This window comes from Macaca fascicularis, chromosome 2, assembly GCF_037993035.2.
Source record: "Macaca fascicularis isolate 582-1 chromosome 2, T2T-MFA8v1.1".
Classification (NCBI taxonomy): domain Eukaryota; kingdom Metazoa; phylum Chordata; class Mammalia; order Primates; family Cercopithecidae; genus Macaca; species Macaca fascicularis.
The window spans coordinates 76,123,798-76,144,141 of NC_088376.1; the positions used below are offsets into that span (position 1 = coordinate 76,123,798).

The window sequence follows — 20,344 nt, forward strand, 5'->3', positions numbered from 1 at the left end:
AACATGAAGAGAACATAGTGACTGCCTGTGCAACCCAGAGTTTGTGAGAGGAAAGCAAGTGCACAGTGACTTGTTTAGCACAACACAGCATGATATAATTAGGGAGGGAAAGGTAAAAGGAATGGTATTTCTTCCTCTGTTTTATCTGTCTGACAAAGACACTGTATATAAATCTCATACCCAATACATAAGGTGCTAGTAAAAAAACAAAGCATGTCTAATTAGTTTAAAGTATAATGCTTAAATTAATTTTAAAGTATACATGTTTAATTATTTCATTCTACTTTTACATATTACATATTTAACATTGTTTTAAAATTAATATACATACATAGGGGATGTTCGCAGCGACCATAGAGTCATATAATTCCCGAATCTCTGAAGTATTTGCATATCCATAACGACATAATTGGAATCCCAAAGCCCAATAAGGTGGCATGACTGGATGGCCAATTACCTTTAAAAAAAAATTCACGTGTGAACTAAGAGAATTACTTGATGCTATAAACATTTTTAATTTTGTTTAAAGAAATATGCAACCATACTTCATGGTATTGCTTTGTTGAAACTTCTGGAGTTGGGCCCAAAAACATATAAAAATCCAAGATTCCTCCAACTGTGCGGTAAGTTAGAGCAGGAGTTGGCTGGAATGTAACATCTGGAAATCCAAAATAAGATTCCATTTTTATCTACATATATTAGTTTATAAAAAAGTCACATAAAATAAGAGATATTCAACAAATGACATTTTTACCCATTGCATTGCTGTTGAGTAAGAGAACACTGTGAGCATTGCCCTCCTCTTCCAGAGCCATGTAATAGGGATGAAATCCATAGGAATTAAGTTTGTACTGAAATATAAAAATTAAGCACAATATATTTTAAGTAACAATAGCATGTGAATTTAATCAATGTTATTTTACAATTTATTATATAATCAAGCCGTGGTATTTAAATTCCTCTTTTCTCGAACCTTAAACCATGCTTCAGTTAAAATAAATGTGTCTCCCTAGAAAATAATTGTTTAAATTTTTCCTGCTTTAGAGTAGTTTACAAATATTTTATATAATATTGTATATTATTTGTATTTTATATATTTGTATATTAATAGAAATTAATTTCTATTAATATACAAATATGTAACAACCACAAATGCTTCCACGTTATCTGATGTAGAATACTATGCCATTAGAGTAGTTTGGTTTCTTTCCAAAGGTTATATGTTTAACTTATCTATAAACTGGTATTTTTTCCATAGTAAAATGTCCTAGAAATGATAAAAGTGATGAATACAATTAAACTGTACAGAAAATATCTTGTTTATATATTTTATATTTATAGAACATTTACATTTTTATATTTATAAAATATTTAATTCATTGTTTCATACTGTAATCATAGTCAGATATTATTAGATTATATACTTTCGATTCTTAATATAATATATAAAATTACCATTGAAAGTGATTTTGTAGTAATTTATTTTCAGTAATATACAAAATTACTAGTGAAAGTAATTTTAGATATCAATAATCAAAAGTATATTAATCTAATAATATCTGTACAAATGCTGAAGGGATTTTAAGAAATCAGTTTTGGTAAAACGTATTCTTTCAAGTTAGTGTTAATAGAAAACAGCCTTCAATAACCTAACTTTGGAGTATTATGTTATAAATGCAAGCTCTTTGAGCACCTAACAATAAAAAATGCTTACAATAGGATGCAAACTTATAGTATGCTACTGAGTATATCCTTTTAAGTACACATCACATGTGAAAAACACAAATAGAATAATTTTTGTTAAAATATATTTTTATGTTTGGAATATTATAGATAATATTATTTGTTGTACAGTACATTAAATATTCATAAAATGTGTTGTATTAACAAGACAAATCTTTGGAAAAAGTGTCATGAGTACATAAAAATACATTGTAAAGATGTAATTTGCAGTTTGGCCACATAAAATTACACAACTGCAACTGTGGTTTATAAAGGGAAAAAAGATCAAATCAGTATCTGAGAAGTAAAAAACAATCAAGGAAACTGTTAGGCAGATATTTTCTATACTGGAGTAAAGGTAAACTTGACTGGGAATACAGAATCAGCATATCCTTTCTATGCATTTGAAACAGTTAAGGTATTGAGTCAAAGCCTGGCTTCTCACAGTAGTCAAGCAAATTGTTATCCATCCACTCCTCTGCTTCCACCTGTAATTTCTGGTGACTTTTTGGGTTTGTTTCTCAGAAAATTGCTATAGCTGCTCTGGAGATTGCTAACTAATGCCTTTGTCATTACTTCAATCCTAAAGCACAGGCCTGTAAAGAAGTCGCTTGGATTCTACTCATGGTCTTAGTTGCCTCATGGAGTGGTCACATGTTGGTACCTACACCAGGGGGTTGGTCTCTTGTGAACATTCCCCAAGTATGCCAGTTCAGATCTCGCTTAAATGCTGTATGTTCCACTTCCCCAAAACCATATATGTATTCTGATGGCAGGCGAGTCGATATTTGAATGAACTGATCATTAAAAGCAAATCCAGGCAACGAAGAATCCCAACTGAAAACAAAAGAAAATAAAGCTATGTCTGTCAAAATATATGCAAAATAGTATCACAAATGATAATGGTAATTCTTTCTTAAATTATCAAAAAATCAATATTTTTTCTATATTCCTAATTATACCCAGGTACCAAATGGAAATAGATAACTATTCTAATACATTTTTTCTTTTAGCTAAGTTAAGGAATATGTAAAATATGTTTCGTACACTTATAGGGGAATCATAAATAATATGATTGTACATGTCCTTCTTTAGACAAGTATTCCTTTTAAAAATAAAATTAATATGAAATCATCAATGACTCAGTAATGTGTGACCTAGAAATTAAAAGTTCTCAATTTTCTTGCTCCCTTGAGTTAATCACAATACACTTTTTTCTACATGTAGAATAAAAATAAATCAATATTATAATGAATTTTAAGTTTAATGGATATTTAAATGTTGAACTCTTGCCAATTACTACTCCCAATTGTGTTTTTCTTCCTTTATTTTATGTTCATAAAAATAGTTGTGTATGAAGTAATGTGTTTCAAGAAACATATTATTCAACTCATTTGCAAGAACATAAAGGAGGATGGAAAGTAACATTGGCAAGGAGAGGAAACGTAAGTATTACAAGTAATCTGGGCATATTTTAACTTTTTATATTTATTATTTTGGAAAACTAATTGAGAATAATGCTTGCCAAATGACAATGAATAATGCCCTTGTACCAAGATATTTTTATAAAATGACTTAACTTCACATGTTTTTGAACAAAAATATTGTCATAACAACAAAATTAATGATCCAGATATAGTTTTAGTCATTATTTGTACATATCCTGACAATACCAGAAAACATCCTGATAACATCATCTAAGGAATGGCATGGCAAACTTAAATTACATAAAAGTATATTTCAATATATTATAGTTTCTAGATATTTTGAATAAAGACCATAATTTTAAAATTAAATTTATTCATTGTAATATAAAAATATATCTAGACTTATGTGTTGTAACTTATTTTCACTAATACATGGCAGATAAATTATTAATTCTATCAGATTCAAGCACCAATAAACTATTTCAACAGTTTTAATAAATATTTACTTCATTTGTTTCCAAATACTTATTTTTGCCAACACTCATCATGCTTTTTAAAAGAGGTTTTGGTTTTGGTTCTCAACTTGATTAGAAGAATGAATCTGATACTAATAGTGAAATTGAACACCTCTAAACTGTAGATAAAATTGTGGGTCAATCCTTTAAAATAGTCCCATGGACTATGTTTAGCTAGAAATATTAAAATGGGCAAAGTTATTTAACACAACTTAAATTTTTTTGTGTGATGCTACTCTAGGACAGTGAAGGTTGTTAATCATTTTACTTTTCCCATCCTAAGCTGAAATTAAAATATCCTTTATATCAAATCATGGAATCACTTACATAACTCTTCCACTGCTTCTGCGTCGAATCTGGATGCCAAAAGGATTTTCCTTGATTTCAACATCATAAAGTCTGTTTTCATAAGTACTTATTGGGGCGTTTGGAATGTTTAATGGTACTGGAACTTCATATCTCTTATTTTGGGGATCGTAAATCTATTGCAGATAAGTAGTAAAAAAGTTTACTCTGATTGCTGACATAGCATGTACATGTCATGAAATAATTTAAATAATGGCTCAAATAAGAATATTTAGAATTTTTCTCCATATAATTTCTAACTCTACATTCATGGTCCATATAACCATATCAATATAGAATTTCATATACACATTTATAATGGGACCAAACTGAGTACTGCATTTTTGAACCTTTAAAAATTGTTTTGTGATTTGTTTTCTATACAATAAGATCAAAACAGAAATTTTAGAGCTAAATATTCTACAGTATGGGTATACCAAAATTATTTCATGGTTAAAAACAGAAGTTGTTTCAATATTTTTTGTCATACCTATGATTATACAATAAACCCTAATGCTAATTTATGTTTATTTGTGTTTTTATTTCTTCAGCACATTTCTTAAATACCTCTAGGGACTGAGTATACTTACCGTTTTAGGGTCTTTGATAACTATTGACAAACTGCTTTCCAGAATTTGTTTACTGATTAATATTCTCACCAAAATGTGTACTCTAGTGCTAATTTATGTTAAATTAAAAGCATTTATTTTTCATTGTTATTCATTTCATTTCTTATGAGATTTCATCTTTTTCTACATTATTAGCATTTATGTTCCACTGTACTTTAAATTGCATTTTGTTCCTAGAATTTTTAATGAGTGTAATTATCTTGATATTTTAGTTTCTTCTGTTAAATGTCTTCTTATGAGAGGTTTTGATATTTTTTCTTGATTACATGAGTTGAAATTGCTTTCCCTAAGTCACATATTTATCAGATATTTACCCATTTTTTGTCTTCTAATTGTGTATAGTGTTTTTCCATGTGAAAACATGTTTTATTTGTATGTAAGAAAATGTGTAGATTTTTACCTATGTCACTTATGCCTTTTTATCTGTGGCTTGAAAGGCCTTTGCTAGCCAGATACAAAATAAATATGCAGTTAAATTTGTTTTAGGCTATGTTTAGTTTTCACATGCAACTCATTCTAAATTTTATTTTAGTATATGATAGAAAACAGACACTTTTCTATATAAATTATTAAATAACCTACTTCTTCATTATTAATTTGCAAACCTTTCTTCACACACACGTATCTTCTATGCTTTTGTGTCATCACACACACACACACAATCTTCTATGCTTTTGTGCCATCACACACACACACACACACACACAATCTTCTATGCTTTTGTGCCATCACACACACACACACACACACACACACACACACACAATCTTCTATGCTTTTGTGCCATCACACACACACACAATCTTCAATGCTTTTGTGCCATCTCGTTTCAATAAACAATCAGGCAATTCTATCTCCAGTTCCACACTGTTTTAATTATGTGAATTTTTGTTCTTTACCCCTTGCTGAATTTTAACCATTGCACGGTGTTTGTTTTTTCAGACAAACTTACAAGTTATTTTATGAAGTCTCGAAAGATATTTCACTAAGATTTATATGAAAATACTTTAAAAGCAGCGATTGAGCTCAAGTGAATTAACATTTAAAAGATAATTGACTCATTTATAATTTTAAAATACTTAATATGAACATTTTTAATAGTTTTTCTCCTTATAGATAGTCCATTTAGTCCTATAATTTTTGATGATTTATTATTTGATTTTTTCATTTGAGTTTGCTAATGAGATTTGTTGCCATTTCTGCTTCTAAATAGTGAGCAACAATGTACGAGAAAATATCTTTGGAAATACATTTTACATCTAGTTATTGTGTTGATATTTAAAATTTCTAATACTATCTTAATGGAATCCCTTGGGATTCTTAAGTTACAAAAATATGCTATCTCTAAAAGTTGAATGAAATTATTGCTTTGGTATGTCTTATTACATTGGCCAGAAAATTAAGGCCACAACTTAAAAATAGTAAAAAGAGTAGGCATCCAATTTTGTTTATTTTAATGACACTATCAGCATAGTTTGATAATAAATGACTTATGTATTTTGCAAGAATTTAAAGGTAGTTTTTAAATCATCATTGTATTAATCACAAAGTTAGCAAGAATGATCAGTTTCATTTCTTGGGCACCTAGCTATGAGTTGTGTAGGAAAAAATATTTTTATAGAATCAAAATATTATCAAAACTGTTAATAACCTTTAATACTACATTAAATATCAAATCGCAGAATTATCCAAAATCTCCAAAATTACCCAAAATCAAAACTAGCTTTGAGGTAGTTTATATCAAGCATACCTTAAACTGCAACATATCATTTTTGTGATATTTCACCTCCACACGAAGAGTTGAGATGGGGTCAGAAGGTAACTTTATTCTAGCATTTGCAGTATTTAGTTGGAGGTCAGCTGTTACACCCATTGATGAATAGTTGGTTGACGTGACTGAATAAGAGTTATTGTGTCTGGGAAAGTAACACTCAGGTGCTTTGGATAGAGAAGAATCCTAAAAACACAATGCATGTTCATTGCCAGAAATTATAAGCCTTGTAATATTCGACTCTTTAAAATTATATTGATGTTTAGTCACACATTGTATGGTTTACAAGTTTCATTAATAAAAAAATGAAATAACGGTCATAACACAAAATATATTATATGTAATTTTGGATCCCATGTACTAAAATTTTATACAAAATATTTGCATTTACGCTCTACAGAAAGAACAGTAGAGCAGAAGGATCAAATATCGTACTTTTTTAATTCAAAAAAAAGCATTAAATTGTGTCATCTGCAAAAGCAAGTATATTACTAATACATTTTGATTCCATGTTTGTTCTTACTCTTCATATTGATTATTGATTATTGTGTATAAAAATGGCATTATGACATGCCTCTAAAGGGCAAGTGGTAGAGTCCTTTTACTTATAATGAAACTCTCAATCCTTCTTTTCTTAACTTACTGCTATACCGGTCAATTACATCCTGACCTGGATTTGAAATTGGAACCCTGGCCAAGAATCAGAGTTGATTGGTTTACATAGAAGTGAGAGACAAAACCTAAGAAAATTATAAACTGTGGCATTGATGGCTAGTTTCCTTACCACAATCCATTCTCCCTATCTTCCTTGATTATTATTATATTTTGCGGAGAAATATATTTATCTACATTTCCAATTTCCTTTTAAAGAAATTGTATAAGTCCTCCTAAAAGCTCTTTAAAAGAAAGGGGCCTAAGCTGACTAAATTGAGATACTCTGTTTGACTCACCTTCTTGAGGGCGTACTGTCTGGCTTCTATCTAAAGTGAACAATTTCATCTGTGTACCCTATCCCAGGCCTCCTTACCTATAAAAATATTTCTTCCTCAAATCTCCACCCTCTCTTGCATCAAAAATATTACATTCATTATGTTATTTTTAACAGCATAAACTGATTTTATTCATCTCATTTTTTTGAAGTAAATGTCACTTCAGTAGTTTCTCTGACTACTGTTCTATTTTTTCTGCTTTATTTACAGCAAAACATAGAAGTGTTCATCATACTCGCTATCTCTAATGTGTCCCTTGATTTTCTCTTGAATTCACTCTAACCAGGCTTTTATCCCTAGTACTACATCTAATGTTTGCATGCCAAAGTTACCAAAGACTTCCATGTTGCCAAATCCACATGTCAGTTTCCAGTCCTTATCTTACTAACAAACAACTGGCATAGTTGATCATTTCTTCCATTCTAAATGCTTTGTTCAATTGGCTTCCAGGACCCAGCATGTTATTTCCAACCCAATACTTGAGCTGTTCTTTCTAAGCCTCCTTTGTCATTTCCTCCTTGGCTAAAGTTTGTAATCGCCCAGGGTTTAGTCTTTGAATACTTCTCATCTATTCAAGCTTATTTTGTTGATGATATCATCCTACCACATGGACTTAAACAAAGAAATGAAAGTCTCATCAGTAGAATCATACAGGCAGAGGAAAGAACTTCAAAGCTTGAAGATGAGGTTTTTGAATTAACTCAGTCCAATAAAGACAAAGAAAAAAGAATAAGACAATATGAACACAGCCTCCAAGAAGTATGGGATTATGTTAAATGACCAAACCTAAGAATAGTTATTGTTACTGAGGAAGAAGGGAAATCTAAAAATTTGGAAAACATATTTGAAGGAATAATCAAGGAAAACTTCTCTGGCCTTGCTAGAGACCTAGAAATCCAAATAAAAGAGAGCTCAAAGAATACCTGGGATATTCACTGTGAAAATATCGTTGCCTAGACACATTGTTGCCAGGTTATGTAAAGTTAAGATGAAGGAAAAAATCTTAAGAGCTATGAGGCAAAAGCACCAGGTAACCTACAAAAGAAAACAGCATGTTTCTCAGCAGAAACCCTACAAGCTAGAAGGGATTGGGGCTCTATCTTCAGCCTCCGTAAACAAAACAATTATCAGCCAAGACTTTTTTATCCAGGGACACTTAGGTTCACAAATGAAGGAAAGATATAACCTTTTTTCAGACAAACAAATGCTGAGAGAATTGACTACTACCAGAATCAGTACTATGGTAAGTGCTAAAGGGAGCTCTAAATCTTGAAACAAGCCTAGAAATACACCAAAACAGAACCTCTTTAAAGCATAAATCTCACAGGACCTACAAAACATAATTTAAAAACACAAGGTATACAGGCAAAAAATAGCACAATGAATGGAATGGTACTTCACATCTCAATACTGACATTGAAAGTAAATGGTCTAAATGCTCCACTTTAAGGACACAGAATAACAGAATGGATAACTATTCACCAACCATCTGCTGCCTCCAAGAGACTCACCTAACACATAAGGACTCACATAAACTCAAGATAAAGGGATGGGAACAAAAACATTCCATGTAAATGAACACCAAAAGCCAGCAGAAGTATCTATTTTTTATATCAGACAAAACAAACTTTAAAGCAACAGCAGTTAAAAAGGCTAAGATGGACATTATACAATGATAAAAAGCCTTATCCAACAGGAAAATATCACAGTCCTAAATATATATGCACCTAACGCTGGAGCTCCCAAATTTATAAAACAATTACTAATAGACCTAAGAATTGAGGGAATCAGCAACACAGTAATAGTGGAAGGCTTCAATACTCCACTGATACTACTAGAAAGATCATCAAGATGGAAAGTCAACAAAGTAACAATGGATTTAAATTATACCCTGGAAAAAATGGACTTAACAGATATTTACAGAACATTCTACCCAACAACCACAGAAGATGCATTCTATTCATCAGCACATGGAACTTTCTCCAAGATAGACCATATGATAGGCCACAAAGTGAGCCTCAAAAAATTTAAGAAAATTGAAATTATATCAAGCACTCTCTCAGACCACAGTAAAATAATACTGGAAACAACTCTGAAAGGAACCTTCAAAACCATGCAAATACATGGAAATTAAATAATCTGCTCCTGAATGATCATTGGGTTAAAAATAAAATCAAGATGAAAATTTAAAAAGTCTTTTAACTGAATGACGATAGTGACACAGCCTATCAAAAGCTCTTGGATACAGCAAAGACAGTACTAATAAGAAAGTTCATAGCCCTAAATGCCTACACCAAAAAGTCTAAAAGAGCACACACAGACAATCTAAGGTCACACCTCAAGGAACTAGAGAAACAAGAACAAACCAAACCAAAACTCAGAAGAAGAAAGGAAATAACCAAGATCAAAACATTACTAAGTGAAATTGAAACAAACAAAAAAATACAAAAAACAACTGAAACAAAAGTCTAGTTCTTTGAAAAGATAAATAAAATTGACCAATCATTAGCAAGATTGATCAAGAAAAAGAGAGAGAAAGTCCAAATAAGCTCAGTTAGAAATGAAATGGGAGATACTACAACTGACATCACAGAAATACAAAAGATCATTCAAGTCTACTATGAACACCTTTACACACAAATTAGATAACCTAGAAGAGATGGATACATTCCTGGAAAGACACAACCTTAAATCAGGAAGAATTAGATAACCTGAGCAGACCAATAACAAGAAGTGAGACTAAAATGATAGTAAACAATTACCAACAAAAAAAATGTCCAGGATCACATGTATTCATAGCAGAATTTTACCAGTTATTCAAAGAATAATTGGTACCAATCCTATCGACATTATTCCACAAGACAGAAAAAGGGGGAAACCCCCTTAAATTGTTCTATAAAGTCAGTATCACCCTAATACCAAAACCAGGAAAAGACATAACCAAAAAAGTAAACTACAGACCAATATCCCTGAGGAACATAGATGCAAGAATCCTTAACAAAATACTAGCTAACCAAATTCAACAACATATCAAAAAGATAGCCCAACATGATTAAGTGGGTTTCATACTAGGGATACAGGGATGGTTTAACATATGCAAGTCAATGAATGTGATACACCACATAAACAGAATTAAAAACAAAAATCACAGGATCCTATTACAGCATTCCATTTTGATTAAAACTCTCAGTAAAATCAGCAAACAAGGGTCATACCTCAATGTAATAAAAACCATGTGACAAACCCACAGCCAACATAATACTGAATGGGGAAAAATTGAAAGCATTCTCTCTAAGAACTGGAACAAGACAGAGATGGCCATTCTCACTTATTTTCAGCATAGTACTGGAAGTCCTAGCAAGAGCAATCAGACAAGAGAAAGAAAGAAAGGGCATCTAAATCAGTAAAGGGAAGTCAAACTGTCGCTATTTGCTGATGTTATGATCATTTACCTAGAAAACCCTAAAGCCTCCTCCAAAAAGCTCCTAGAACTGATAAAATAGTTCAGCAAAATTTTCGGATACAAAAGTAGTGTGCAGAAATCGATAGCTCTTCTATAAACTAAAAAGAACCAAGCTGAGAATCAAATCAAGAACTCAACCCGTTTTACAATAGCTGCATAATTAAAATAAAATAAAATAAAATAAAATAAAATAAAATAAAATAAAATACAATACTTAGGAGTATACCTAACCAAGGAAGTGAAAGACCACTACAAGGAAAACTACAAACACTGCTGAAAGAAATCATATATGACACAAACAAATGGAAACACATCCCATGTTCATTGATGGTTAGAAAGAATATTGTGAAAATGACCATACTGCTGAAACAATATGCAGATTCAATACAATTCCCATCAAAACACCATCATTATTCTTCACTGAACTAGAAAAAACAAACCTAAAATTCATATGGAATCAAAAAAGACCATGCATAGTCAAAGTGAGAATAAGCAAAAAGAACAAATCTGGAGGCATCATATTGCCTAATTTCAAACTATACTATAAAGCCATAGTCACCAAAATAGCATGGTACTGTATAAAAATAATCACACAGACCAATGGAACAGAATAGAGAACCCAGAAATAAACCCTGATATCTACAGCCACCTGATCTTTGACAAAGCAGACAAAAACATAAAGTGGGGAAAGGACATCCTATTCAACAAATGGTGCCATAATAATTGGCAAGCCACATGCAGGAGAATAAAACTAGATTTTCAACTCTCACCTTATACAAAAATCCACTCAAGGCGGATTAAGGACTTAAATCTAAGACCAGAAACTACACAAATTCTAGAAGATAGCACTGTAGACATTGGCTCAGGCAAGGATTTGATGACCAAGAAACAAAAGCAAATGCAATGAAAACAAATATAAACAGCTGAGACTTAATTAAACTAAAGAACTTTTGCAGTGCAAAAGGAACAGTCAGCAGAGTAAACAGACAACCCACAGAGTGGGAGAAAATCTTCACCATCTACACATCTGACAAAGAACGAATATCCAGAATCTACAACAAGTTCAAACAATTTCACAGGAAAATCAAGCAAGCAATCCCTTCAAAAAGTGAGCTAAGGGCATGAATAGACAATTCTCAAAAGAAAATATGAACAAATGGCCAACAAACATATGAACAAATGATCGGTATCACTAATGATCAGGTAAATGCAAATCAAAACAACAATGTGATACCACGTTCCTACTGAAAGAATGGCCATAATCAAAAAATCAAAAAATAATAGATGTTGGCATGGATTCAGTGAAAAGGGGACACTTCTACACTGATGGTGGGAATGTAAACTAGTACAACCACTATGGAAAAGAGTGTGGAGATTCCTTAAAGAATTAAAAGCAGTACCACCATTTGTTCCAGCAATCCCACTACTGAGTATCCACCCAGAGGAAAAGAAGTAATTATACAAAAAAGATACTTGCAAGTGCATGTTTATAGCAGCACAATTTGCAATTGCAAAAATGTGGAACCAAACCAAATGTTCATCAATCAATGAGCAGATAAAAAAACTGTGATGTGTGTGTGTGTGTGTATATATATATATTTTATATATAGTTATATATAGTTTTATATATATATAACATTAGCATTATATATAACATTATATATATATATCACATTAAAAGTATTTAATGGGAAAGATAAAATTTCACATGTTCATGTTTAGAAGCTATTTATGCTTTAGTAAGATGAATTGTTCCCACCTGTCCTTCATATTTGTTTTGATAAAGTTAGCATACTTTGAATGTAGAGGGGAATGGATGTGAATCTGGCTGAAGAGAGGCAACTTAAAGAGAAGGTTCAGAGAAATGAACTTCACCATTTGATTTCTGTTGATTTTAAAATCTTTTCTCCTCTTCACTTTTTCTCTTCTTATATTCTTCCCTATTCTTCACTAGTGATACAGATTATGCTGTTTTAACAATTAATGCAGAGAAATCGGGATAATTTCTCTGGAGGCAGAGATTCTATGCATCTCTTTATATAAATGTAAATGTCTCTGGAAAATTGCTGACAGATATGTCTTGACTCATCCCAGTGATATAACAAACGCATTTAATTATTTAGTTATATTAAATAAATGTAGCTGTTGACAAAACTCAATGATGTAATGAAAAGTTCAGAATTTGAAAAACAGGCATAGCAAGAGGGAATGTTTTACAATGTCCTTCCTGTGACATTGGTAAAAACACCTGCCACCCTCAGCCATCATTATTTTGTTAAAATGAAAGTCAAAATAACTGGCCAGAGATTACCATCCTTAGTGGAAAAGAACTAGCCCTCTACTCAACATTATATATCTTAATAACTTGAGACAATGATTTTGAAATAGTATCCACTACTGGCATATCTTATCCGAATGAGCAAATCCGCTACAGTCAACATCAAGTAAAGTGTAACAGACAGTATTATTTTATCAAGTAAAGTTACACTATCCGAAGTGCCTGGAAAGCAATTTACGCATCAATTCAGCCTAGCATTTACTAAGATATGTCTTTGGATAATTAATTAAAATAAAAGTGAACTGCCTGTCAGAGACGCTAACTTCACATTCCATATGATTATCTAATTGAATTTAGTTTATCTGCTGCAGATTTAAAATTATAACATGTAAAATTTTCATTGAAATGTTTATGTGAAAACCATATCATGAGTAATAATTAAAATTATTATTACCGTTTTCCATACACAGCCACGTTGTATGCACTTTTGTTCAGTTGCCAAATCTGCATCTGGATAACAATTAAATGTTTCATTTTCTGAGAAAATTTGATTCCATTGAACACGAAAGTTTATTCCAAGGTTAAGGTTGAGATCTGCAATTAGGAGAACCTTTGAAGACAAACAAACAAAACACACAAACAAACAAAACTTTTGAACACTGTATCTGATCATCGGATGATTTAAAAAAAAATTTACATTTTATGAAATGTGGCAATTACGGCAATTCTTCAAATTAAATCATTAGTAGTTTTGATAAAATACTTTAAAAATAGAATTATATATATGCAATATATATGTGTGTATTTATGTATATCTACATATATGTACATATGTATGTGCACACACATACAATTGTGTCTATAATTGGGATTTCAAAATTATGTTTGATTATTTCTTATATACCTTGGGAATAATGTGAGCAAATTTATCCCACACCCAGATTTTCATCTGCATAACTTACTTTTTGATATCTACCAAACATAGTTGCAAAACTTTACTTTGAGTAATGAAAGTTCATATAAAGATCAATCTATGCACAGCAGAATTATAAAGGTATACTACTAGTGTTTATGTATATATATTTATAAACATAAAAGTAGACATACAAATAGCCACAGACAGACCTTTATATTGTATACCTAACCAATATAATTATTTTTTATTATTCCCTCTTTTAATCTCTATTACAGTCATAAAGTTCACAATAAGCTTGTATTGCTTAATTTATATCAATTTGTTCTTATAGTGCTATGAAATATAAATCATAATATACCTACTAAATAAAAAATAATTAATCAGTACATATTTTCTGAAAATAAATAATTGAAAAGCCCTGGGCCAGAGGTCTTATGAGTTAGATAGAAATATTATAAGACAATGTTCTATATCTTAAACAATTCAGAAATTATTTATGGCAATATTACTAATAATTTGGTATTATATAAATGGAGAAAAGGTAAATGACAAAAATAATTGCTTTCGTGTTTTTAAATATTACAGTCTCTTTTTTAATACATCAATCTACTACCCAAGGCAACATTATGATTGAAATATTACATTTTGCAAATGAGAAAACTAAAATAATGAGAGATTTATTTAATGTGTTTAGAAGCAGAGATAGCAGAGCTGGAATCTGTGCATCCAATAACACTGCATCCAATTTGGTTATTCTTTTCCCCTCTATACTACAACTATCAAAAGAAACAAAAATCACAACACAAGGAAGGCTTTCTACAGGAGAAGAAAAGTGTAAACGCAAAACTGAAGTCAGAAGAGTACAAGATATATTTTGAGGACAATGACACCTCACTAAAAAAGAAACAGGAGAAAGACTAAAGAAATGAACTGAACCAATATATTAAAGAGTCTAAAGCAGCTAAAACATTTGGAATTTCTTTTGTGTGCAATAGGTAGGTTAGAGTTCAGATTAGAAGAATTTTATGGAAAATATTAGCAAGGCCCATATAACTAGTATGCATGAGAAAATAAAATAGGGAGAGAGAAATTGCAAGGAGTTCCCTTCATGTTGATATCTAAATACAAATTGGATTGACGTAAATTGGAATATTATTCAGAAAAAGTGAAGAAAAAATGAAGGGAGGAAGGAAGCAATGAAGAAAAGGAAGGAAGACACACTGAGAGGAGAAATATAAGTGCCCGAATGGTTATATAATGTTAAATGTGAGATTATATGATAGCTAAAATATTTTAAAAGATTGAAATTACCTGGTTAGAAGCATCATACGTGAAATTGGAATGAGCGCTCATTGATTGATTATTTTCTGCCACTGTAACTTCTGTAACAATGTCTGTCAACCCAAGGATTTTTACAGTCTGAAATGCTAAGGTAGTTCCTTCCTGATATGATGAATGTGTGCACACAATATCTAATGTGTTCTGGGAAAAATAGTATATGATATTATATATTAGGTCATCAGATACACACCTGAAATAACAATACCGATATGACACAGCAAAGAAAGGTCATCATCTACACCTCTATTCCTTCCAGCTCTCCTCATCCAAGTAGCACATAGAAATATACTCATTAATAACTATTTTAATTTATATATATATGCCAGAAAATTTTACTTTCAGAGACAACCTTAATTACTCATATGCAACACATATATACTCATTCTTATTCTAGTCCTAACATTCATGAAGAATAATTTAACTTTGCCAAAAGAGAATGTATGAAAAAACCAACATCTATGAAAAAAATCACTTCTATTAACTATTCAAAATTTAATAAACCAAAATCCACACCAATTATTACTGTGACTAATTCATTAAAATATTTTCAAATATGTTGAAATTGTTTTCCTAGGGCATGTCGCCTAAAACCAAACATAACATGTTAAGAACTCTAAAGGTTTCTTTGCATCAATTACATGATCACAAACTTTATAAAATTTTAAGATAATTTGTTTATAATTTAACAATTTAAATATAACAATTTAAATGAACAACTTATTTTATTACATTCCATTAAAATCTGTAGGCAAATGTGAACACCTTTTCCAAAATATTCACCATAAAAGAATAACCTAGGCATGAACAAATTATACATTTAGCTATAAGTACAAAGAGAATACTTACATTAGAAACTGAAAATGTATATAATATGTAGCTGCCATTTTGTATGGTATCTGAAATGAAATATATCATGATCAGTACAAAATGTAATGTTAAATTCTCTGCTCTGGTTTTACACTTATATAACACTTAAGAAATTTGAACAAATTAGATTCTGTTTATTAATGAAGCATCTCAAACATTTTCTCTGTAAATGTTTTAATTTCCTCTAACTAATATAATAATGGTTTTTTATTTTCACAGCGAGTAGAGGTAATGAATGCATATTTGCCTTGTTTACTTTTTCAAAGACTACCAAGATATTTCTGGAAATTAAGAGAAAGCCAAACTTACAGGAAATAATATATAATTAAAAATGTATTGTTTTGAATGATATTCTCTCCCTTGTAAACCTCATAACAGTAAATTTTTCTTAGGAAGACATGGCATACTATAATATATTTTGCATCTTTATGTTTATTTTTTTCTATTATTTTTGTATTCAAGGAAAAAATAAATCTGGAGACACGTTGAAGACTGAAATAAACCTTAATCTATAATTGAAATAAACTTTAATGAGGAAGATGGATGAATACAATGATTCTGTACCATATATAATAAAACTTTTATTCAACATATCTCTTTAAAAGAAAAACTGAAGATAAGGACTGAAGTAGTTTGTCATAAACAGTGTTAAAATATAAAGGGAATCCTAGGATTCATATAATATACTTTCCACAACATTAATTTTCTTAAAATTTTAGTCTTAGGAAATAAAATTATATTCAGAACCTGAACTGAAGATCACTTTACTGTCTCCATGTTTGCTTACAAATACATTAATCAGAATTCTGGTTTTCTTTCACTTTTTAAATGCACATAGCTACATAGGTATCATATTAGATAACTGACTGAATTATATTATTCATATTCTTAGCTACTTACCTGTATGAAAGTAAGCTATTCATATGCATCTTTATCAGTAGACAGTATGTATTTGGAATATTTATATAATTTGAGTAATAGGAATAATCTTATAATTGTACCACACATGCTATCAATGGAGGTATCATCTCAACGACATTGTTTGATTGATAACTACAAATAATGTAAGTTCAGCTGAAATCCACTTTTATAAAACTTCCATGCAGGAAGTTTTTTGGCTTACTACATAAGCCAGAGAATAGGTTTGGAATCTAATCTCACGGAAGGGCTCACCCTAGTGTGTTTACACCCCAGGGTATTTTAAGAAAGAGCAAGAAGGTTGGTGTGCTGAAATTGAGAAATAGAAAGCAATACAGGATAATAGATGTGTGGGTGCGCGTTTGGGGTGTGCGTGTGCACATATGCAAATGTTAAAGCACAAACCATAAGCTCTCTAGGTCTCCATAAAACACTGTCTCCTAATTGAGTAAAATGGAGGATCATTAGAGGGCTTTGAGAAGAGATGCAATTACTGGAATCACCTTTTTAAATGATTATCTGCTGGATTGTAATAAAATTTAAAAAGGGATTGAAAACAGCTACAGGGCAATTAGGAAGCTATTGTCCTAAATTAACATGAAAGATGGTGGTGATAGTGGTGGAACTGATGAGAAGATTCAGATCAAAGTAGAACCAATGAAATCCTTAGGTTGTGAGAGAGAATAGCCCATTCCAAGGTGTTGGCATCTGGAGCAATGAAGTTACCATCAACTGACAAAGGGAACACCATAGGTGGAACAGATATATGGTGGTAAGATCCAAGTTCTATCTTGGCAGATTATGTTTTAGATTTTTATTAGACAAACAAATAGAGAAGTACATAGAAGACTGATTTGGAGATACAAATTTGGAAGTCAGGTAAATGGTATAAAAGACTACATTTATCAAGGAAAGGACTACTGGTAAAGAATAATAATAATTGAAAGACAGAGGACATTTATGATTAGTAGCTGTTAATGATATAAGTAATTCACAGCTTGCATTGAGAAAATCACCCAGAGAACAGATCTTTCCTTCGAATAAGTTTGATTGCTAATGCATTGATATAAGGCCATAAATAAATGTAATTTGTTTAAATGAATGTTAACTGAGGGTGAATATAAGTCTTAGGAGAGAATTACAGAATCCTGTGGTAATTTTTAAATACATACATTTTCAAAAATACATAAATATTCACATGTTTCATATACATTTAAAGGCATTTAGGATAGTCTTTTTTTTTTCTTGTTGTCCTTCTTATATTTATCTGTAACTCTTTAAAATTTGTACAAGGATATTCCTTAATACACCTAAGAAGTAGTTAATTAAAATAGAAGATAAATTATAATCTTTTGTACTCATATATAAAACACATACCTAACAGCCCTCTATTAGAAGAAATGAGATTTTTCTAAAAGGTTTCTAAAAATGTATAAGGAAAATTGTAAGTGAATAGTTAAATACAAATAGGCAAACTTACTATGGCATAATTAGAAATACCATAGCATAAAATTACTTTTAAATATTTCCTTTGGTATACTGAATTCTCAAGGTTGGAGCTCAAGAAATACAATGAAAGATAATAAGGAAAATAAATTGTAAAAAATTGATACAATGACATTCTTACCTCAAATAATTTGACATTAAATAACTAAATCTTTAAATATTGGTTTTATTTTCTGTTTACAGTGACAAAATTTTAGTTATAATCACTCTCTTACTTCAAAACAGTTGAAAATATAATGCAATTTGTATACCTGAGAATTTATTGACTATTTTAATCTAAAAGATAAAGATAGATTAAAAAGTCTTGTCAAAGACTTACAACAAACAAAAGCACAAAACTGGATATTTTAGTTAAATATAGATAAAGCAAATAACAATGGTAAAATGTTTAAAGTAACCTAAAAACCTGCAACAGATAAAAATTTAGGAATTAAAAATAAAAATTGTGATATTTTAAAAATGAAAAAACCTATATCAATAAAGCCAAAACTTCCAGTTACCAGAATGAACATTTAAAGCATATCGCTTTCAGACTTACCTTTAGTTTCTCCATCATCCCAGAAAAAGTCTCCTTTGGCTGAGTTGTTTTCATCTAATGCAACTATAAGTCCTAGAGGATTCTTACGGCTATTAAGAAAAATTAGATGCATATATGATTCAAAATAAATGCGTAATAATACAATATCCTATAAATAAGTCCACTTTGACCTGTCTGTTTTATGGGTCCTGAATTCAGTAAGAAAATTGACATCAATAAATTTGTATTTATATGTATTAATAATTTACTGATATCAATGTTCTTATGTGATTACAGAAGTACTTTATACATGTAGAAAATGAGTCAAAAGAATAAATGTAAATGCAATAATGGATTTTTTGAAGGCTGAGATACTTGCAAAATTGAAACAATGTAATATTTTCATTCAAATAAGAAAAATTAAATGTGTCATATTAAGGCTCAACTCAACCTGTATAACCCTAAATCTCAATGTCTACTTCTTATGAGCAAAAAAATTTAAAAAACATTAAAATTTAAAAAATGTTTAGTGGAATCTGTAAGAATATTATAAATGGAATTATTACAACAGGAGAAATGAGATGTAGTCAAGAAATATGTTAGTTTTTAAGTTATATTTTACCATAAAATATTATCTCCAAGGCTATACAGTCCAGGCATGTCCTGGACTGTATAGGATGTATTCCTTCCAGTATGCATTTACCAAGTTATATGTTGCTGTTGGTCATTACAGCTCTCATGTATAACAATTTTTTGAGAACATACTCGTGAATCAGTTACATTCTAGAATGCCAAAACAGTTAAATTACTAATTACTAATGCATATCGCTAACATACTACATAAAAGAAAATAATAAATAACATAATTTCAGATATTCTTAATGTTATGAAGAAAATACAGTAGGGTAAGAAATAAAGAGTAACTTCCTGTTGGGTTGTGGCAGAATAGGGAAAAGTATGTGAATTCAATATGGCACTTTCTGTGCTCTTTGTATTCAGAATGAATGATGCGAAATGGAGCACCAGCATTTTCAAGTTTCTTTTACTTTTAGAAAATATTTCTGAGATTTACACTTAGTGAGCAATTTAGTTTCTCTCTTGCTCTTTACCTAACATGAAATATCCCATTCATTTATGAAC

The 20,344-nt window shown here is 30.5% G+C and overlaps 1 protein-coding gene across 1 annotated transcript in view; it reads right to left on the bottom strand.

Moving 5' to 3' along the window:
- Positions 1-20,344, bottom strand: part of SI (sucrase-isomaltase) — a 102,256-nt gene that overhangs the window by 37,962 nt on the left and 43,950 nt on the right. The window contains exons 22-31 of the mRNA XM_005546292.3: positions 19,226-19,314; positions 16,243-16,292; positions 15,367-15,537; positions 13,594-13,749; positions 6,389-6,595; positions 3,992-4,146; positions 2,391-2,559; positions 755-851; positions 546-658; positions 332-457 (exon numbers count right to left, since the gene is read on the bottom strand). Coding sequence (XP_005546349.3) covers positions 332-457; positions 546-658; positions 755-851; positions 2,391-2,559; positions 3,992-4,146; positions 6,389-6,595; positions 13,594-13,749; positions 15,367-15,537; positions 16,243-16,292; positions 19,226-19,314 — 1,333 coding nt within the window. The remainder of the gene's footprint in view (positions 1-331; positions 458-545; positions 659-754; positions 852-2,390; positions 2,560-3,991; positions 4,147-6,388; positions 6,596-13,593; positions 13,750-15,366; positions 15,538-16,242; positions 16,293-19,225; positions 19,315-20,344) is intronic.